Consider the following 21,180-nt stretch of genomic DNA (forward strand, 5'->3'; position numbering starts at 1 on the left):
TTCGAAAAAAACGGAACAAGAGACTAGAGCTGCCACTGCACCTCAATAAATACCAAATAATTGTTTACATTAATCTGGCGACTATCGCTAAAAACTTTTCATGAAGTTGGCAGCTCCGCAATTATGCAGTGTGTACACACGATATTTCGACTAAAATTCAATTGTTTATATCTAGAACGTAATAATTCGCTGAAAAATTTTTATTGCGACCTTTTACAACTAAATCGAAACGGCTGGCCGCTATGAACGAATCAGTGCGCTATGAGCGCTGCCAGCAAATACAGCTGGGCGTGCTAACCGAGTCCCAAGAGGGTATCAAAGCATCCGAATCGGATGTACCACAGGGCATTGGTAACGTAAGTTAAACGTCTCAGCCCCCTGAAAGTCTTTGTTCATTAACACTGACTCATTTAATCGTATAACTGCTCTCGTATTTGTCAATTGTGTGCAGGTGCTGTGCACCCACGATGGTGTGCTGCTGAAGAAAGCCAATGCCGAGCACATTGCCGAGCTGAACACCAGCGGCTCCTTGTCCTTGGTGGAGTACAGCCAGCCAAGGCGTCGTCTGTATCTGGAGTGGCAGCCGAACGATAGCATAATGATAGCCGACGATAGCCAGGATCAGGGCGATTGGGCGCTGGTTGACAGAATCTCGGGTCGCACACGCACCACATCCGAGTGCAGCGCCTTCAACACAAAGCCTGCAGAGATTGGCAGCAATGGGAATGCGGGAAATGCGCGCGGCCGGATAATGCGCGCATTATTAGATGATTTGGCTGCCGTTGAGGTGCGGCATCGGGGTCAGACAATACGATTTATGCGTAAATCCGATCACGGCGTGCACTGCGAGTTCTTCTTTCAGCATGGAAACGCAGATCTATTTGTACGATCCATGCGGCAGCAGCATTTCATCGAGAGCTCCGAGACGAGTCGCAGTGGCAGCGAGGAGTATGCCATACTGAACACGGAAAATCAGAAGCTCAAAAAGACCTTCGCCGAATTGGACATTGGCGAAATCAAGGCTAGCCAGCTGCCCCGGGAGAGCTGGCTGCCAAATAAGCTGGCCGGCTTTCTGGGCACCATACCGGACTATGTGCAGCCATCGTTTCAGCGATCCCCGAAATCGCGTCCTGGTGCATTGGTGCACAACGATCGGCAGACCTCGCCCTCGGACAACTATCAGTTCATCAAGCTAAGTGGCAGCACGAATAGTGCCTGCTCCTCGAACAGCCAGAGTCGTGGTGAGAGCGCCGACAAATCGCCAGCGGACAGTGAACTGGAGAACCTAAATGCACAGGATGAGAAAATAGTTAACAACCTGCCAGCACGCCAGAGCGTGCATCGCGGTACGCAGTCGCTAGTTAATATCGAGATCCAATTGAATTGATAATGATTTTCCATTTTAGGTCAACCGCTCAATGAAGCTCAGTGGCGGGAATTTCAAACCCGTGATGGCTGCATCTCGGATAGCCAACGCATCAAGGAGATCATCTTCCGAGGTGGCATTGTGCCCAGCCTGCGTGCCGAGGTCTGGAAATACTTACTCAACTATTATCAATGGTCTGACACGGAAGTGGAACGCATTGAACGGCGCAAACTAAAATCGTTGGAATACTACAAAATGAAGGCTCAATGGCTTTCGATGTCCACGGCTCAAGAGGCCAACTTTAGCGGCTATCGCGATCGCAAGTGCCAAATCGAGAAGGACGTAAAGCGCACGGACCGAACCCAATCGTTCTTTGCCGGCGAAGATAATCCAAATCTGTTGCTACTGCAGGGCATACTAATGACCTATGTTATGTACAACTTCGATTTGGGCTATGTCCAGGGTATGTCTGACCTGCTGGCGCCCATACTCGAGATTCAAGTGAATGAGGTGGATGCCTTTTGGTGTTTCGTCGGCTTCATGAACATGGTGTTCAGCAACTTTGACATTGATCAGGCCGGCATGAAGACACAATTCGCGCAACTGCGCCGATTGCTTGAGGTGGCCAATGCGCCGCTCTTCAACTACATGTGCAGTCACGAATCGGACAACATGTACTTCTGTTTCCGCTGGCTGCTCGTCTGGTACAAGCGGGAGCTGGACAACGAGGACGTACTCAAACTGTGGGAGTGCCTGTGGACACGTCTACCTTGTTCCAACTTCCATTTGCTCTTCTCGGTGGCCATACTCGATCAGGAGACGAACGTGATTATCGATAGGAAATACGAATTCACCGAAATCCTTAAGCATGTCAACGAACTAACCGGCACCATCGACTTGAAGCGCACTCTGGAAACAGCGGAGGCCATCTATTTGCAACTAAAAGGATCTGAGGCGTTGCCCAACGATATACGCCACATCATTGGCGAACCATTGCTGCCGCCAATGGATGGCGAGGTGCGGCCGGAGGAGGAGCCTGCCTACTCGGACGATGGCTTCGATGAGCTGGGCGAGCTAACGCCTGAGGAGAAGCGTCGCAATGATGAGCTGCTCGAGGAGGCGTTAGAGCGATCCTTATATTTAAATTATATGTAGGAACGAAGCCAAAACTAAGCCGAGGGCTACCAAATGCGCAAATTTGATATATATGTATATTCATATATATAGCCTTTAAGACTCAAAGTTTACTATCGTGTCGAGGTGATGCTGATGTGGTGGGGAGGGGGACGCCACTGTTAAAGTGCTTTAACTGCTAATGCACCGATTTATATATTGTATATTATACATGCATATATTTGTACGTTTTTTGTATTTATTGTAAGTTCTTATCCCCTCATCCCCACATCCCCATTGGCTTAAGCGATCGGCATAATTGAAACGATATTTGAACAGCGAAATTAGAATTAGACCCATGTCTGTATGTCAATTTCTAAATTGAAATTTTGATTTAACGCAATGCTAAAAGCAGCTTCTGTTGCCTCTAATTAAGTTTAACTCAATTACTGTGAATATACAAACAAGCATATATAAATCTATCAATTGCGTAGTAAACAACCAACTGATGTCTCATTCTTTCGAGGGTCACTTAAATGGGGCGGCAATCAATTTGTTCTGGTGGCGATACGGGGAGTTTACAAATATTTGAACTCTACTCGATTGTTATTCAATTTCGATTTGAAATTGATTCTACTGTAATTGAAAATCCAAAATAGCTAATACTTTCCAAAATTATGATTTAATACTTTTAACACTCGAGTTTGTATAACTTCGAACTTGGCTCAAAAAATTCAAGTTAAATGTCTTCAAATCACATTTGAAAAACAGACTTTGGTTCTCAATGAAAAAGTCAAAATATTTTTGTAATTTTGGAAATTTATTTTTCATATATTTATCTTGTTGTTGCTGTAGTTGTGTTTGTTTAATTATCATACTTTAATTAAGATTTATACTTAGCATCTCTAATTTAAATTGTTATTTGCTCTTGTCTGTTGGTGCAACTGCTTTTTTTTTGTTTTTTATTTTTGTTTCGTTTATTAAATATTTTTGTTTTGTTTAGTTTAATGGATCGAAGTGCAAACAAAAATATGTACTTCCATTTAATTTATATATATAAATACATATATATAAATACATATAATGAAAATGCAATACATGTACGCATAAATATTGTATTTCAAATTGTTAAACATCCTTTTTCTTTTATATATCAATTTTGTTTGCTGATTTGTTGTTGTTGCTTTGTTTCAATTCATTTTTAAAAACATACAAAATACAAATTAAAAACTTACACAATATAAAATTGTTTTACTAATTACATAAAATTAAAATTAATAAAAATTAAAAGCGATTTGACGACAATGTCAATATATATATGTATGTATATATATGTGTATAAATATTCATATATATAAATGTGAATATGCATGTGTATATACATACATAAATATATATATAGAACATGCAGAGTACATAGAATAGTTTAACATAGGCATAGGACGATATCAAGTTAAAAAAAAACATATTTTGGATTTAGGTCACATACACACACACATATTCATTGCAAAATATATATAAATTGGAAACAAATTGGTTGAGAAATACATGAATTGGGACACTGATACAATCCGACTTGATACGATTAAAGATCCATTAAAGATACTAAAATATGTACAGGTTGTTTTTTTTTTTCTTTTTTGTTGTTTTTGTTTTTGTGATTAAGTTTAACTCTTGTGAAGGACGACAGCATTGAACCCAATTAAACTATAGCTATATATATATATATAAATATGTATATATGCGTGTGTATACATCATAATAGGTGTGTATGTATGTGTGTGTCTCTTGTTAATCAATCAATCTGCTTTTAAGTTAGTTTTGTTGTTTAAACATGTTTTTTTTTTCGATTTTCTTGTTTGTTTTTGTTTTTCATTTGCTTAACCTTTTATCAATAATAATTTGCAATAATTTAAACCGGTATTTATCTGCTTGTGTTGTGTGGGCCGTGGCTTGGGGGCGTGGCAGCCGATGTGGCAGCAGCAAGCCTCTCCTGGACACGCACCACCCACCTGAGCCACCGCCACGTTGTTACAATTAAATTATAAGCGCTTTTTTTTAATATACTCGCACAGCAAAAGTCGCGCCATCCAGCCACGCCTATCGTCCCCTGGCCACGCCATTGTTGCAGCAGGGCGTGGTCGATGGGGAGTGTTAGGCGTGGCTGGGCATAACAACAATTGCCAGGCTACTTCTTCGTGATCTTAGCCAAGTTGGGGAGGATGCATAAACAGGTGTCTGTCCGGCGTGTGATTGCCCCAAATGTCCCGCCACAAGCAGCAATTGTGGCAGGCAGAAGCACTCAGCACTCCAGTCCCGTTGCAGCAGCTGCATCCAAACACTCCACCTGTGCTCGCTAGCTCTACTCTATCATACATATATATATATATATATAAATATATATATATATACTTGTATATATATCATATTTATATATATATATATATATATTTATTTATTTATTTATATGTGTGTGTGTGTTGGGGATTTACTTATATTTTACACAACTTTAAGCTTAAGTGTTCTACTACTTCTATTCGCACTAATGCGCGCTCTTGTTCTGGTTCTCGCTTTGGAACTAGTTCGCGTGCATCTGCTTGTTACATTTAGCCTTGAGTTCAATTTGCGTGCGCTTCTTGTCTCAGCTTTAGCCGCTGCTCGTCCGTTTCCGTTTCCGTTACCGTTACTGCTACCGTTACCGCTGCTGTCGCCATTCGCATTTCTCGTTCGGCTCAGTCTAGTGGCCTTTTTGAGCTGTTGCTGTTGCTGTTGTTGTTGTTGTTGTGGCTTTTGCTTTTGCTTCTGATTGTTGGTTTTGTTTTTAACGTTTTTAGCTCTAGGTTTGTTACTTATATTCTTCTTGTTGTTGTTGATGCTCTTGTTGCTTTTACTGTTCCTGTTGCCCTGTCTGGTGCGGACGCCCTCTCTTGGGGCGCTGTCGTGTTGCTAGGCGCTTCGCTTTACTCATTCATTCCGGTCTTCAGACTCGCTGCCCGCCGATAGATTTAGAGTGGCAGCATCCGCCGATTGACGCGTGTGACGCGTGGAACGCAGCTCGCGTCGCTTCTCTGGGGGCTGCTGTTCGGTTTCGTTGCCGGAACGCGGACGCTTTAGACGATTGGAAGAGCGGCGATTCTCTTCGGCTGCAGCCGCTGCTGCCGCGGCGGCGGCTACGGAGGAGCTACTGCTGCTGGAACCGCTCAAATTGGCCGCTGAATTGTTGGCTGCTCCACTGGCATCCAGATCCTCAACGCTGCCGCCGTGACTGCTGCCCGGCGCCGCTGGCTTCTTCAGTATGGGCTGTATGATCAGCTCGTCGGCCTCCTCGTAGGGCGGCGGCAGTTTGGCGGCATCCGCAGCATTCGTTATGGTCAACGAGATGCGCGACTCACTGCGCTCCGACCGCTCGCTGCTGGTGCTGGCGCCGCTGCTGATGGGCGGCGCAATTGTGATCGTTGTCTGGGATGGCAGATTGGCCGCAATCGCCGCATTGGCTGCACTCGAGGCGCTCGCGTTCAACGGCGTCAGGGTCACTTTGTCCTGCTCGGGCGTGGGCGTGGGCGGCGCTGGCGTCGAGGAGCTGCTGGAGCCACCACGCAAACTCTTCTCGATGCTGGCTCCCAGATTCAGCGGCAGACCAGCAGCTAGAGCAGCAGCTGCCAGCTCATCCTTCGTGGGATGCAGCTCGCTGCGTGCGCGTTTCGATTTGTGTTGCTGCTGCTGTTGCTGCTGCTGCTGCTGCTGCAGGTGCTCTGCATCCAGAGCGGCTGCATAGGCGACGGCAGCATTCAGGCTGCTACTGCTGCCCGACGACGAGGTGGGTATCAGCGAGATGCCCGAGCCCAGGCCCAACGACTTTGTGTAGAAGTCCATTTGCTGTTTGAATGCATCCTGTTCCCGCTGTCGCTTGGCAGCCGAGCTGCTGCTGCTGCTTCCGCCGCCGCCACCTCCACCTCCAGCTGAGGAGGACGAGCCGCCTGTCAGGCCAGCTAAGCTGGCCAGCGAACCGGGTCCACTCAGTGGCAGCGAGCCGCCGGCGGCAGCCATTGCCTGGGCGGCCATCTCGGCGAGAAGTGCCTGCGAGAAGTCACTGGACATGCCTGGGATCTGAGGCATTTGGGCAGCTGCGGCTGCGGCTGCTGCGGCGGCAGCTGCTGCAGACTTGGAGCTCTTGCTGGCCGAGCTGGAGCCGCCGCCGCTGTTCGAACTAACGGAGGAGGTGCTCGGCATCTTGCCCTGCGAGAAGGCCTGCAGCGCGGCCAGATCCGTGGGCAACGCACCACGCGCAATGCTCTCGAACCACTTCTGTTGCTCCTTGGCGGATGCCTCATTGGCAGCGGCTGCTGCTGCGGCACGTTTGCTGGCGGCACTGGAGCTGCTGGTGCTGTTGCTGTTCGAGCTGCTGGGCGTGGGCAGCGGCGGCATGCCCAAGGAGCTCATGAGACGGGTGGCTTGGGCCAGATCCATGCTGCTCATGCGACTGAGCGACTCGAGCAGATGGGGATCAGCACCAGGCATCAGTAGACTGGAGAGCTGTGCCATGTCCGCAGCACTGGGCGTGGCCGAGGCAGCGGAGTTGCGCTGGCTGCTGCTCTGGCGGCTGCGACTGGAGCTCGAGCTGGATGGAGTGGTCACCGTGTTGGCGCTCATGCTGGCCATGGCATTCATTAGATTCGCTGCCGAATTCGCCGCCGAGTTGGAGGCGCTGCGTGAATTGCTCGACTTGCTCGACTGCGACTGATGCGACTTGCCCGACTGCGTGGATCCGGTGACGGCGGCCGATGAGGTGGCCACGCCATTCAGCAGATTATATTGCTGTGCCAGTTGATCGTATGCGGAGCCCAGGCCACTGCTGCCCAGCGAGTAGGGGTTGAGTCCGCCCAGGCCCATGGGCGGATACAGCAGCGAGGGATTAGGGAAGAGGAACGGAAAGCCGGCGGCCAACTGCGATGCCGAGGCGTTCGAGTTCTTGCCGCCTCCCGAGGAGCTGCCGGCTCCGCTGTTGTTGACTGCAGCGGCGGCAGCCACGGCTGCCAGTTGGGCGGCTTCGTTCTGCTGCTGTTGCTTCTTCTTGCTGGCCGCCGACGAGGAGGAGGTGCTGGAGGAGTTGCCGCCACCACTGGACTGCGACTGGCTCTTGCCGGTGCCCGCGTTTGTGCTGCCTGTGAGGCCGCCAAGCGTTGGTCCAGCAGCAGCCATGAGCGCAGCCAATGACTGGGCATCCATGCCGGCCAGATTACCCAAGCCGCCCATGCCGGCCAGACTGGCGAACAGATTCATATTGTTGAGATTGCCCAACCCGGGCAAATTGCTCATGCCGGGCATGCCGCCAAACGGCATCGAGAGCAGCGGATTCTTCGGATCGAAGGCGGCGAGCGGATTCTTCGGATCGAAGGCGCCCAAGCCGGGCAGATTGGCCAGCAAACTGGGATTGAGGCCAGCCAGCGAACCGAACTGCAGCGCCGCCTGATCCAAGGCCGCTGCCGATTGGCTCTGCCTCGACGACTTCTTCGACGAGCCGCTCGAATTGCCAGCCGGCGACTGCGCAGCACTCGGCTGTTGGGTGTGGCTGCTGGAAGAGGCGTTGCTCGAATTGGACGAGGGCCGTCCACCGTGCGATTTGGAGACGCCGTAGCTGCTGTTGTCCATGGTGTTGACACTGGGTTTGGGTGAGGGCGCAGACATGGGATTCTGCATCTGTTCCAGCCATTTGGGATCCACCTCATAGTTGGGATTCTCGGTGAGCCTGTTAAGCACAAAGAATGGAAATATGTTATTAAGAGTATGCTCCTTGTATTCCATCCCAGTTGATTTCCACTTACCACTGCATCAGACGCTTCAGTTGTGGCGCCTTATTGCCGCCCAGTCGTTTGCCCGTCTGCTTGTTGATCACCGGCACGGGCTCCTCTCCGGTCAGGCCTTGCGGGCCGGCCATCGATTGTTGCTGCTGTTGCTGCTGCTGCTGTTGTTGCTGCTGCTGTTGTTGTTGCTGCTGTTGCTGCTGCTGTTGTTGCTGTTGCTGCTGTTGCTGTTGTTGCTGCTGCTGCTGCTGCTTTTGCAACTGCGCCGCATTGGCCGCCTGCTGCGCACTCGAGCTGCTCTGTTGACCTCGATTTCCGCGACGGCTGTTGCTGCTGCCAGCTCCGCTTCCGCCGCCTCCCGCTCCAACATAGTCAATGCTCAGCTGATCGCCCAGCGGGCTGGTCATATCCGAGAGCCACTTGTTGACCTTGACATCGTGTGAGGAGTTGTACTTGCAGCTCAGCTTCATTGCCTGCTCCATTTCGGCGAGCATGTTCTCGTAGGCCTTGCGCTGCGAGGGCGGCAGGAACTGCATCATCTTCTGCTGTTGCTTGAGGAACGATTGCGGATCGGTTGCCATTGTCTGGGCGAGCAGCGCATTCAGACTGTCCTTGCTGGACAGACCGCCCATGGCCATGTTTTGCAGGGCGCTCAGGCCGCTGCCCGAGGAGCTGCTGGCGCCGGTTCCAGCGCCGCTTCCGCTGCCGCTGCTCTGGCCGCCGCTCTTGGACTCTACAATGGACAAAGAGAAGAGAGAGTTGCACAAGTTAGTTTCTGTTGGTTTGGTGAGACGCCTCCGGCTTGGGCTATTTAAAGTATGAAAGCGCAGAGACTCCAACTCACTTCCGGGCACTGTCGTCACAGTGATGGTAAATGGTTTCTGATTGGACTGCTGCTGGCTGGGCGCCTGGAGATTAGCCGGCGTCACCGACACACTGGGCGGTATCTGTGGCTTCTTCGATGAGGGCAACGAGGGATCGGGGAAGGTCTTCTGCTCCTTGGCAGCCGACAGACCCAAGACAATTTCATCCAGCTTCTTGCGTTTCTTCTCCTTGCCAATGACGGGCTCCTCAATGGTCTGCAAAGGATTTAGATAATTATAATTTACAGTTTCTTCACATTTCATATCAATTACAAACTTACGCAATTGTTTTTCTTCATTAGCTTGTTGAGCGTATCATCCAGCTTGCTTTTGCTGCCGCCCATCGAGGGGAAAGCGGAACTGAGCGCTGCATGCACACTCGACTTCTTGGAAGGCATCGAAAAGTCCTGCACCTCACTCAGATCAATGGCGCCCGAGCTGGAGGCTGACTTTAGCATTTCGGTCATATTCATCTTGGGCAGGCTGCTGTGTAGAGTTGATAATGGGCGAGTTAATATGTGAAGTGGATTGAATTGGATGGAATGGAATATTTCCTGGTAGTCAGGTCTTACGCACCTTGAGGACAAATCCATTGGCGCGCCCATTGATGGCGGCGGCGTCTTCATGGCCGGCACAGCGGGCTTATTGAACTGACCGGAGGACTGACGCGACAGCGAGGCATGCTGATGCGCTGGCGGTGGTTGCATGCCACTCAATGCGGCCGCAGAGGCCGCAGCCGAGCTTGAGCTGCCACCACGACGAGCTGCAGCTCCAGTTAGAGCCTCCATGTTGGCTATTTCGCTTTCCCAATCTTTGGGAGCCACTGGAAATGAGGAATGCAGAATACATGAGTTGTGATTCAATGATTGATTATCCAGTATCATCCACTTACTTGACGAGCTATTGAGCAGCGCATGCAGCTTGGCACGCTCCGTCTCCACATCGATGGCAATGTGACGCTTGCGCTTCTTGCCCGCGTTCGAGCCCAGGGTTCCAGCACTGGGCACATTCAGACCAGCTGCGCCGACAGCTGCAGCTGCTGCTGCACTTGCTCCCGCAGTGGCCGCACTCAGCGACATGCCCGGCAGCAGAGCTGACAGAGATGTGGCATTGCCGCCACTGGCTGCCGCTGCGACAGCAGCTGCCACAGCCGCATTGATGCTGTTCGCATCCAGACCAGGCAGCGTTGTTGGCGCTGTTATCTGGGGCTTGGGCAACGCGGGAACGTTGCTGGCGGCAGGGACGACGCCTGCACTGCTGGCCACCTGTTGCATCTGCGAGGCCTGCAAATGCTTCGTCACACCCTGGTCTGTGGTAATGGTTATCACGTCGGGCGTCGTGGAGCGGCGCTCGCTGCTATTCAGATGGGGTATGGACTCATGCAGGGCGATGTTCAGATCCGTGTTGCCCTTCAGGCCGGCAAAGGCACTGTAGTTCTTGTCCACTGGCCACTTGTTGGTCTCCACGCACACCACAATGTGGGCGATGCGTCGCTCTAGAGCAAAGTCCTTGAACCAACGGATCATGCACATCTCCAGCTTCGGTTTCTCCAGCTTTTGCTGTTTCACAGCCGCCGGCTGAATGACCTCGAGATCGGGAAAGCGCGCCTTGAGTTCAGCTGCTTGCTTCTTGCATTCCTCCTCGACTGCCTTCTCCTTCTCCTTCATGACTTCATCGTCATCCGGATCACTGGGTCCAGCCACCAGATCGAGTATCTCCTGCTCCGCTGCGGGCTTGTCTGCACTGCTCGAAATCTTGGACTCATCTGCCTTGCTGACTTCTGCCTCGGCTTCAACTTTCTTCGTTTCAGTTTCAGTTTCAGTTGTTTCAGCTGCAGTTGCTTCCTTCTCATTCTCGTCCTCCTTCTGCTTCTCCTTCTCCTTCTCCGGAGGCTCTTTGACGGCCTCGGCGACAGCTTCGTCGCCTTTTTCGCTTTCTGCTTTGGCAGCTGCCTCGTCATCTTTTTCTGTAGCTGACGTTTCAGTGGATTCCTTTTCCTCGGCAGCAGTCGACTTTGTGGATTCAGTTTCCATCTTGGAGTCGTCTTCCTCTTGCTTGTCACTTGACTTCTTCTCCTCGTCTTTTTCTGCTGCTTCGTCCTTGAGGCTCTCAGCTGGTTCCTCTGCTTCGGCAGTGGCAACGGCTTCCGTTTCAGCTTCCTTTTCATTGCCATTCTCTGCAATTGGCTCGGCATCCACATCCATTTTCTCCTCGGTTTGCTCCTTGGATTTGGCCTCCGCCTCGGCTTCAGCTGGAGTCTCAGCCTCAGCTTCACTTGCCTTGGCCGCGGGCAGCTCTTCAGCGTCTTCAGCGGTTTCCCTGCATGGCTTGGCTTCATCCTCCGGCGTTTGCTTGTCTGCCGGCTTCTCTTCGACGTTCTCCTCGTCCACTTTATCAGCTGTTGCCTTCTCTTCGCTCGCCTCCTCGACTTCAGCTTTGTCTGCGCTCTGTTCTGGCTTCACTTCCGCTTTCACAGGTGACTCCTTCTTGATGACGCTCTCCTTGGTCAACAGCTCATCGTCCAGATCGATGATCTCATGCTTAACTGCCGCTGCAGCTGCTGCGGCGGCTGCTGCTGCTTTTTCGGCTGCTGCAGCTTTCTCAGCTGCGGCCGCCTTCTCCGCATTGAAAGCCTCCAGTTTGATGGTGCGCTGTATCTGGGCCTCCAGTTCCCTAATGAAGCGCTTTTCCGACTCGCAGAAACTGAAGTTGGGATCATTGAAGATGAAGGTCTCGGAGCGATAGAGACCGTGCTTCAACACGGCTGCAATCAGCTCCTTATCATGCCGACCCGGCTCCCACCAATCGGGCGTATCCGCATTCATCATGCACAGTTTCAGTCTCTCCTCCAGCTGGGGATGGCGCGCTACTTCGCGCAGCTTGGACAGCAGCTCAAGCCGATCTAGAATGAGCTTCGCGTGCTCCTTCTCCACCTCCTCGACAATGCCCTCGAGTCCACGCTCATTCTCGCTGAGCTTCAGTCCAGCCTGTCTTCGGCACATGGCCACAAAGACTTTGTAGTAATCACTCAATGTTTCATCGCTCTTCCGCTCCAGATGTGCCATCTGCTTGAACTTGGTCCAGTCGGGCGTCTGGCTACCGCCACTGCTGTTCGTAATGCTGATGCTGCTGTTGCTGTTGCCGCCCATGGGCGTGTTCAGCTGCATATCCACACCATAGCCTGTGAGCACGCGCAGGAATTCGTATTCCTCGCGACGATTCCATTTCTTGGGTATTAGCTGTAGACGCTGCGACTCCCGCTCCTTGGCCGCCAGCTCCATCTTACCCTGACGCTCCATTTTCTGTAAGAAACAAAGAGGGGTACGAGTTAGTAAACATATATGTAATAATATATAAAAATGTTATGCATTTAAATTAAATGTATATATTATAGATTAAATAAGAGAATATTGTTTAAAAATTCACAATAATATATTACATATAAATAAGATGGATGCTCTAGGCTCTGTACTTATTATTTTTTTAACATTGTTAGTTATTCACATTTGGATCATTATTACTATAATTAAATATCAGTTGATTTTATAAATATTAAAAATTCGTAATAATCTAATACATCTCTGGAACTTATCAGCTTCTTCCTCTAATACTTCATATATGCTCTTTATTCTCTTCAATTGCATACAATTTCGATTTAATAGTTTAATTATTTTATCACTTCTCGAGTAAAGTATGTAAATATACATTTTTGTTTTATATATTATCTATTATCATTCTTTCTAAAAATTCTCCATAAATCTTTGTCATTTAGTGTTAATTAATTAATTTAGTTCATTTTTGTTAGCTGTCTCTTTCTCTCTATAAGTTTATAATCTTAATTGTATGCATGTGTATTCAATCAAATGCTGACTCAACACGGAGACTCGTTAATAGATTAAAGAGGAAGACATCATCACACATAAAATATTATAATCTCAGCTACTTTTACAAGCGTTACCCATTCATGGCTACACCAAAAGTCAGGCAGGCCCAGTCAAGCCAAAGATAAGATAAGACCAAAAGACATGCGAATACAGAGAGAGACAGGCAGAGAGGAAGAGCGAGAGAAACTGTTATAGTCATCCAATGTGATTACCGATTTCCAGTTCATATTAAGAAAGGCGCAAAAAATATATCAAAATGAAAGATATCTTTGTCTGATTAAATAACTGCGAAATTTGTTGCTACACAAAAACTCTTTAAGTTTAATGATTTTATTGATATGTGATATCAAGTAGTACTATTTGACATAGTTGTATTCAATAATACACAGAGGAGGAAATGATTTTTACTACCAAATTTAAATGCCTTGGCTAGGTTAGGGTATTCCACGGCAAATGCAGTTCAAATTCATTACGAATATTTACACAATTTGAAAAAGAATTAAAAGCACAACCCCTCCTGCTCACCCTCACCCTCACCCTCCACCACCTACAGCTCCCCTCATCAACATCATCCACAGAAACAATATGATGGGGTGCATACGGGGTGGGTGCCGCCTCTCTACTATATATACCATATATCTGTATATATGTATGCTTGGGTAGGGGGTTGGTAGCCGGGGCGAGCCTTTCAAAAATTACAAAAATGTTTGCGAAAAGTACAAAATGCGAATGGCAAGCCCAAAGCAAAGGGGCAAAATGAGAGACAATAGCTACGACGACGACGTCGACTATGTCGACTAAATACGAACGAACAGAAACTGAAACTGGAAATACAATAAAATCATAATAATAAAAGTAAAAAAAAAAAAATCCATTTTACACCCCTATTAGAGCGGTCGACACAGAGCGCGGGCCGAGGGCACAGGACATAGGGCAAAGGCTACGGCGAATGTTGAGACAAGAGGACGTAGCGTAGGCAGAGTCGGAGACAAAAACAAATGAATCCTGCGAGACCAATTGCACGGGCTAGCAGCGAAAAGAAGCTCTCTTCACACTCGCACACAGAAGCATGTTCGACTGTGTGTGTGTGTGTAGTTAGTTATGATAATAATAATAATGTTGAAGAGGCCCCCCTAAAATGTGGCTGTCAGTCGGCAACTGCTTAGACAGCGTTGCCAGGTGGTTGCAAATAAAAACATAGTCACACACGCACACACCCACACAATACAAAACATGCACATATATTTATTTAAATGTGTGTGTCTGTGTGTGTTTCTGAATGCAAATCAAAACAACAACAAAACTGCAAACGACGCTTGCAGTCAAACTCATGAAAAACGGAAGGGGGCTGCTCTCGCAGTCATGTTGGCAAGTCTGGCCTCAAGGATGCCAATTGGCGCAGGTTGGCAGCACTCTAAGTATTTGTGTGTTTATATATATTATATATACATATATATATATATATATATATATATATATACGTGTGGAGGCTAACGGCTTTTCGCTATACAAATTTCATACAAAAAATGAAAGAGAGCGGGGGAAGGAGACAAACAAAAACAAACGACAAAGCAACCGAAGCTAAGGAGATTCAACGAACGACCTCTTCTGCTACTACGACGCCCCCTACTACTATCCGACTCTATCCTATTTGTATCTTATACCATCTTGTATCTCGCTTGCGCAAACGACAAGCCACGCCACGCGGCGCGACGCGAGGCAACGCGACGCCTTCGCATTCGCCCCTGTTCTGCTCTTCGTGCATTTCCACGATACAAGTGCGAGCGATTGATTATGATTATTAGTAAGTAGCAAAGCAATGGCAATGGCAACGACAACGGCAACGGCTTGACTTGCGGCGAAATGGGGTAGAAGAGACAGAGGCGGCAAAAACGAATTTAAATGAGCGCACAGACACAAACACACTCATATAATACTCGCACACACATACACTGAGCCATCCCAACTGGTTAACGTGTGTTTGTTTATTTGCTTGTCCCTGTGTGCGTGTATGTGAGAGAGTTTTGAGAGAGTAACTTACACGGGCCGTGTAAGTGGGCAACGATTGTACATGTGAAATCTATAGGCATAAATTTATTGTTTTGTATTTCGTTTTAACTTTGCGGCTCGACTGACTACTTGGTGCTGCTGCTGCGTGTCTACCTCTGTCTCTGACTCTGCCACTGCCACAGCCGGAGCCGCCACAGCCACGGCTGCCGTTGGTTGTTACTTTTATTTCGCTTCTGCTTGTTCTTCGCTTGCTTTTGCGCTTTTTTTTCTGCACGCATTCTTTGCATTCACATTTATTTCGTTTGCCAATTTGCATTCATTTTAATTAAATTTTTATTTCTTTTTCTGCATATTTAATGCAGTAAATTGTCATCGCATTGTTGTTGTAGTTTTACCTCCAAATAAATGCCATTGCTTAACGTTGTTGTTGTTGTTGTCGCTGTTGTTACTGCTGCTGTTGATTTATTGAGATGCTCGCAGAAGGCGGAGAAGCTGCTAAAATCCATGGGTTTAATAACCTCCATTTTGTATTAGACAATAGGCACATATATATAGAAACACATGTACACACACATACAGATGAACACACTCACGAGCACTCAATTTCGATATGCAATTGCATTACAATTACAATTACAATACATATATGTATTTATATACATATATAAGTATGCATATATGCTATATCACAAATATTGAAATGGTTTTCGATTTCGACATTATTGATTTTAATTAAGCACTAATTATCATTCATTGCGGCGACACATTTGCCATTTGCGCGTTGCTTGGTGTTGTTGTTGCGGCGACGTCTGCACTCGCCACTCTTCACTCTTAGCTCTTCACTCGCGCTCGCACTCGTCTCGTCGTCTACTTTTGCTTCAGCAATTACATTTTTCCATTCGTTTGATTATTATTTCTTCTATTCTCTGACTATACACACACACACACAAAATCACACAGAGGCACATGCATTAAGCGGGAGAGACGAAGAGAGGGAGAGATACGAAGAGCCCCGACACGACGTTGTTTTGGATATGGATGCGTTTGCTGCTCAAGCACTTGGACTTTTTACAACTTTACACCGCGGCGCTCAAACAAATAATGAGCGAGCGCATTGCGGACTAAATACAAGAAACACTCCTCACACACAAGCAAATACACACACACACACATAGATATATACACAGAGACCACAACGGGGACGCATACGCGCACGGAAGCAGCGACAGCGGCAGCGGCTGCGGCACTAGCAGCTAAAATCGAATGCGAATCAGCCAGCAACAGCGACGGCAACGGCAACGGCAACGTCGACGTAGAGAACGGGGGAGAGGGTCGCTAGTCAAACCAACAACAACAGCAACAGCCAAGCAACTACTATTGAGCGAGGGAGCAGAGCAGAGCAACAAAACTGAGCTGAGCTGAGCAGAGCAGAGCTGAACCAGTGCCAGAGCCAGAGCCAGAGCAGAAAAACCAAACGAAACCAAACAATCGTGAGATTAAGCCAAACGCCGTTTTGGGTGAATGTGAATATGAATGAGATGGGCAGGCAGAAAGGCAGTCACAGCCTGTCGTCCATCCACTGAGGTGAATGAGCGCGGCGAAGGCGAAGGAACAGGCACAAGGCACAGGCAAAACGTCACTTGCAGTGCCAAGAGAGACAGACAGCGTGAGAGAGAGAGAGAGAAAGAGAGCGCATTGGACGCGAGAGCGCCGCTAGCGAGAGCGCGTATGTATTTATTCTGTGTCTGTGTGCACTAGATGGACGAGTTGAAGAAGAATGAGAAGGCAGCGCACATTGTGTCAACTGTGTGTAATGTAAGCAAAAGGCAATGGCAAAGCCAGAGCCTGTCACACACATATTCACATTCACACACTAGCGCACACATGTGTATATCTAGATATGGAGTGAGGGGGATGGGGGGCAAAAAAGCCAAGCAATGAAACAAATGTACCACAAAAACTGTTGACGACAAAGCAGAAGGTAGAAGCAGAGGAGTCAGCAGAGGTAGCGCCAACGACTGAGCAAAGGACACACAGCGTAAAAGGGATAAAATAAAATAATGGATTAAAATTTCAGGTACAAAATGAGCGCACACACACATCAATACACGTGACAGAAAATACTTCTAGAATGTCTATAGACAATTTTTGACCCTTGTTATAGTTTAATTAATACGACCTTTGGGCATGAACAACCAATCTACATATATGAATACATATACATATATATGTACATGTATATTTAAATGAATCTACATGTACTGTACAAATATATTGCGAAAGATAGAAACTGCACTAAAGTGCGATAAGCACGTAGCCAGCCATTGCCAAAGCAGCGAGCGAAAGAGCGCTCTGTCGTGTATAAAAACGAGATTATTAATCAATCTGTAAGATACAGATACACATCCAACAATCCCACCACCAGCACCAATACCAGTACCATCGGCACTAACAGCAGCCGAAGCCGTAGCAGCAGCACAAAGCGAGCTGCCAATCGACGGCGACAGCGACACATCTTCAGAAAATGCATATGACTGAACACACACACACACACATACATCTAAAAACATGATCGGCCGGTAAGAGAACAAGAGAGGGAGAGTGAGAGAAGTAAATGCACAACTGCACGTGAGAGTTAACGACTACAGATGTATAGGTGTGCCTGCGTGTCTATATAAGCGTGTGACGTTTTGTATGCATGTGTGGTCGTAAATTTGACTAAAGCGTAACGCAAAACTAAATCAAAAAGCAGGTAGATAACAACAGCGACTCATTCGTACACGTATCCCAACATATGTATGTATGCGTATGTGTGCAACTTTTATTGATGAACTGACCATTGCACACTGGTCAGGTTTTCTTAAAATGAGAAAGACAAAAAAAAAAAAGCATTTTTCTTAATAATTTATGGCCGACAGGTGTGAAGCGAATGCGCAGCTGCAACAGCTACACGTGAGACGCACGCGTATAGTGGTCAAACTAGCTCCAAACATATTTATCAAAATGTATGTTTATAAAAACAATTGCACCACTGTGCAACAAATGCTAATAAAATAATAAATCGAATAGCGGTCAGCAAGGTGAGCATCCAAGCAAATCGTACACTAGAAAGATAGCATAAAAAGAATGGCAAACATCCATACACACACATGCCCTTACCCACACATCAGCTTCTACATATATACATATGTACATCTCGTTCCCATTCCTACACATATGTATATGCAAGCTTTGTGTGCTTGTGTTCTAGAGGGAAACAACAAAAATCTCTTAAGCTGCTGCTGCTGCAAGTGGCAAAAACAGAACAACGAACGAACAGTGGAGCAAAAGGAGCAGACAACAACAACTATGAGCTCAAATGAGCACAATTAGGCTTTGGCTTTATTGACGCGCCGCGGGCCTGTAAGCAAAAGCAGGAGCGGAACAGGTCACCATACCAAGTCACATATTCGCCATCTCGTCTCGCTCAATAATTCGCCCCGTGAGAGCGACGACACGGATACGCGGCCAGGCCTGCCTGAGAGCAACATAGCGACGACAACAGTATTTGGGTGGGCAGGCAATGTAGGCAAAAAATTAAACATTGGATAAATCCAGAAAATGTAAAATTACACACACACACACACACACACAAGCCTCGTCATGAAAAACTAATACAAACAACGGCGCACAAGTACAGCCAACGTAGCAGCAGCAGCAACCACCCGATACCGATACCGATACCAATACCAATACCCAACAGTCGGAGACCAGCGACGTCCGCTGCCGTTGCCGTTGCCGCTGCCGCTTCCACCGCAGCAACAATCATCGTCACCAAAGAAGAACTTCGTCAATACAACAACAACAACAATGTGGCTTTGGCTTTGCCTGTGAGACGGTTATGCTTGCTCTTCTCACTACTGCTAGGCTCTGCTTGCGTCGACGCTGCCTTCGGTATTGCTGATGTTGTTGCTGTTGCTTCAGCTTTGATTGATGGCGCTGGCGTTCGCTTCGCCTTTTGATAATGGCGTCGTCGTCGTCGCGCTGCTCTGTCGTCGTTGTTGTTGTTGCTACAGTAAAATGCGCGTCAGGTTGTACAATTGACTCCCATCTCCAAGTCGCATCTCATAATTTGACCCAAGAGCCGTGTTGGCCAACATGTCTGTGGTTTTACTGTTTGCCTCCACATTTTGGGGCGGCTGGTTGGTTTGACATTTTCCTCGTTTGCTCGTTTGGCTGCTCATTCGCGCCTGAGCATCTCGTGTGCACCACATTTCGGGCCTGGCTTCGCCCGCTCTCGGTGTATATTTTTCTTCTTCTTTCTTTATTTTGCATAAATTAAGCATAAGTGTATTTTGCATTTGTATTTGTATTTGTATTTTCGCCGCCTCCGCCGTTGCTGCTGCTGCTGCTGCTCTGCTCACTCGGCATGTCTTGCGTCTCGTTTTGTCACCGTTGTCGCCGTTGCTTTTGTTTGAACATTCGGAAGTACACACATACAAACACACACACTCATACAGTTGTACGAGACAGTTATACAGTCGCATGTAGTTGACAGAAATCAGCGACGGCCACCACCTCGCACGGTGGGTGTAACTTATTTTATTTTATTATGCCTCTTTCGCTGTCGCTGCTGCTGCTGCTGCTGCTTGCCAGATTTCCTCTTTTGACTTTTCACACACTTCATTTATTCTCACTCCACATTGAAATTCGCCTTTTGAATGCACGCGAGCAAAAGGGGTTTATCGATATGTACAGATAGCAATCGAAACGTGAGAAGACAACGGTAATTTAGCAATAAATAAAAATGGCTGACTTAAATAGCGCAAAACTTATGGAATGCAAAGTAGTGAATAGCTCTAAACCGGTTTCTGATTAGAGATGGACTTTTGACTAGTCGATGGCCAGCGTTGCTGTCATTACGGTTCAGATAATATATCTTAATTTTTAAATAGGGAATTGCGGTTTTAAAATACATATTTAAAAATGCTGAAAAATGTCGATTTTTGGAATCGCAATATAAATTGATATCAATTAGAAAAATGTCTTAAAAACTAATAAAAATTTGTAAATATGTATATCAAGTATTTCAATTATGTACAGAAAAATGTTCTATGTATATCTATAATTATTGATCATGCTAATTAGTATGCACTCAAATACAACTGTATCAAAGGGTTAGTTAGATCAACATGGTTAACATGAATGTTAGTAATTTTATGTTTGTATGTTTGTAGGTTTGTATGTGTTTTTGTGTGGTAAGTTATTGTCAGTGTATGTGGTGGGTGGTTGAGGAGGAGATGGGGCACTGAGTATTTTCGAGTGGTGATTGGGTGGATGGGTCATGGTCTATTTAACGCCCCATGTGGGCCGATTTAACAGAGAGCGAGAGTGAGCGTGAGAAATAGTGAGTGAGAGAGAGAGAGAGAGAGTAAGGGTGTGTTAAGTTCTGCATGATGTTGACGATTTGCGGGTTAAATTTGTGGGTGAGTAAGTGGTGGTAAGTTCTGCCGGGTATATGGGGTTCATTTTTGTTTTGTTTTCGAGTATTTGAGTTTTTCATTGTGTAATATTGTAATATTAAGTAAGAGTGAGAGAGAATGGTACTCATCAGGTTGTTTCACGTACATTGTTCATACTAACCAAATACATGGCCAGTTTGCTGATATCCAAATTGGCCAATTGGCTGACATCGGTGGTGTTGAGGATGCTCAGCATAAGGCTGATATCTGCGGCGGTGGGCATGGCCGGCACCTGAGTTCCGCCCACCTGCTGTTGCTGCTGCTGCTGTTGTTGTTGCTGTTGCTGCTGCTGTTGCTGTTGTTGCTGCTGCTGCTGCTGTTGTTGATGCTGACCCACCAATCCGTGCGATGAGCCAGGGCCACCGGCGGCGGCGGCAGCGGCAGCCGCTGCAGCAGCCGAGGTGCTGGCACCTTGTGACTGCATCAACGCCTGCAGGCTGCGATTGCTCGAGTCGAGCTGCTGCTGCAGCTGGCTAACGGACCCGCCGCCGACGCCGACGCCAACGTTGGCGACCGCATTGCCGCCAACGCCAGTGCCGCCCTGCATCTGCATTTGCATCGACTGCAGGGTGGGGGTGGTTGGCACCGATAGCGGTGGCGTTGATGAGACCAAAGCCTGTAGCTGTTGAGGCAGAGGAGGAG

At 47.5% G+C, this 21,180-nt stretch overlaps 2 protein-coding genes across 18 annotated transcripts in view; one reads left to right on the plus strand and one right to left on the minus strand.

Moving 5' to 3' along the window:
• Positions 1–110: 110 nt before the first annotated feature.
• Tbc1d15-17 (TBC1 domain family member 15/17) lies at positions 111–2,984 on the plus strand. Its single transcript, XM_018001482.2, has 3 exons — positions 111–356; positions 452–1,346; positions 1,407–2,984. Exons 1-3 carry the CDS (start codon positions 243–245, stop codon positions 2,519–2,521), a joined length of 2,124 nt encoding a protein of 707 aa, XP_017856971.1. The 5' UTR covers positions 111–242; the 3' UTR covers positions 2,522–2,984.
• Positions 2,985–3,278: 294 nt separating this feature from the next.
• kis (chromodomain helicase DNA binding protein kismet) overlaps positions 3,279–21,180 on the minus strand; it is a 46,820-nt gene continuing 28,918 nt past the window's right edge. For 9 of the 17 annotated variants that reach the window (XM_089465190.1, XM_089465189.1, XM_089465185.1 and 6 more), the window contains 7 exons: positions 20,645–21,160; positions 10,036–12,445; positions 9,720–9,966; positions 9,425–9,629; positions 9,125–9,359; positions 8,302–9,013; positions 3,279–8,225 (listed from right to left, as the gene is read on the minus strand). In XM_089465190.1, coding sequence (XP_089321316.1) covers positions 5,444–8,225; positions 8,302–9,013; positions 9,125–9,359; positions 9,425–9,629; positions 9,720–9,966; positions 10,036–12,445; positions 20,645–21,160 — 7,107 coding nt within the window. In that variant the 3' untranslated portion in view covers positions 3,279–5,443. Of the gene's footprint in view, positions 8,226–8,301; positions 9,014–9,124; positions 9,360–9,424; positions 9,630–9,719; positions 9,967–10,035; positions 12,446–15,432; positions 16,368–20,644; positions 21,161–21,180 lie in introns of those variants that run through there. The other 8 variants (XM_089465195.1, XM_089465194.1, XM_089465193.1 and 5 more) reach the window with 4 other exon arrangements.

The sequence above is a fragment of the Drosophila arizonae genome, chromosome 3, assembly GCF_054131065.1.
Source record: "Drosophila arizonae isolate 15081-1271.41 chromosome 3, UAZ_ARI_1.0, whole genome shotgun sequence".
Lineage (NCBI taxonomy): Eukaryota > Metazoa > Arthropoda > Insecta > Diptera > Drosophilidae > Drosophila > Drosophila arizonae.

Bases quoted from the DNA above. Each gene is read 5' to 3' on its own strand.
- Tbc1d15-17 (XM_018001482.2), top strand. From the start codon at position 243: ATGAACGAATCAGTGCGCTATGAGCGCTGCCAGCAAATACAGCTGGGC. The intron at 357-451 runs GTAAGTTAAACG...AATTGTGTGCAG, and splicing joins TACCACAGGGCATTGGTAAC to GTGCTGTGCACCCACGATGG. The intron at 1,347-1,406 runs GTACGCAGTCGC...TTTCCATTTTAG, and splicing joins ACGCCAGAGCGTGCATCGCG to GTCAACCGCTCAATGAAGCT.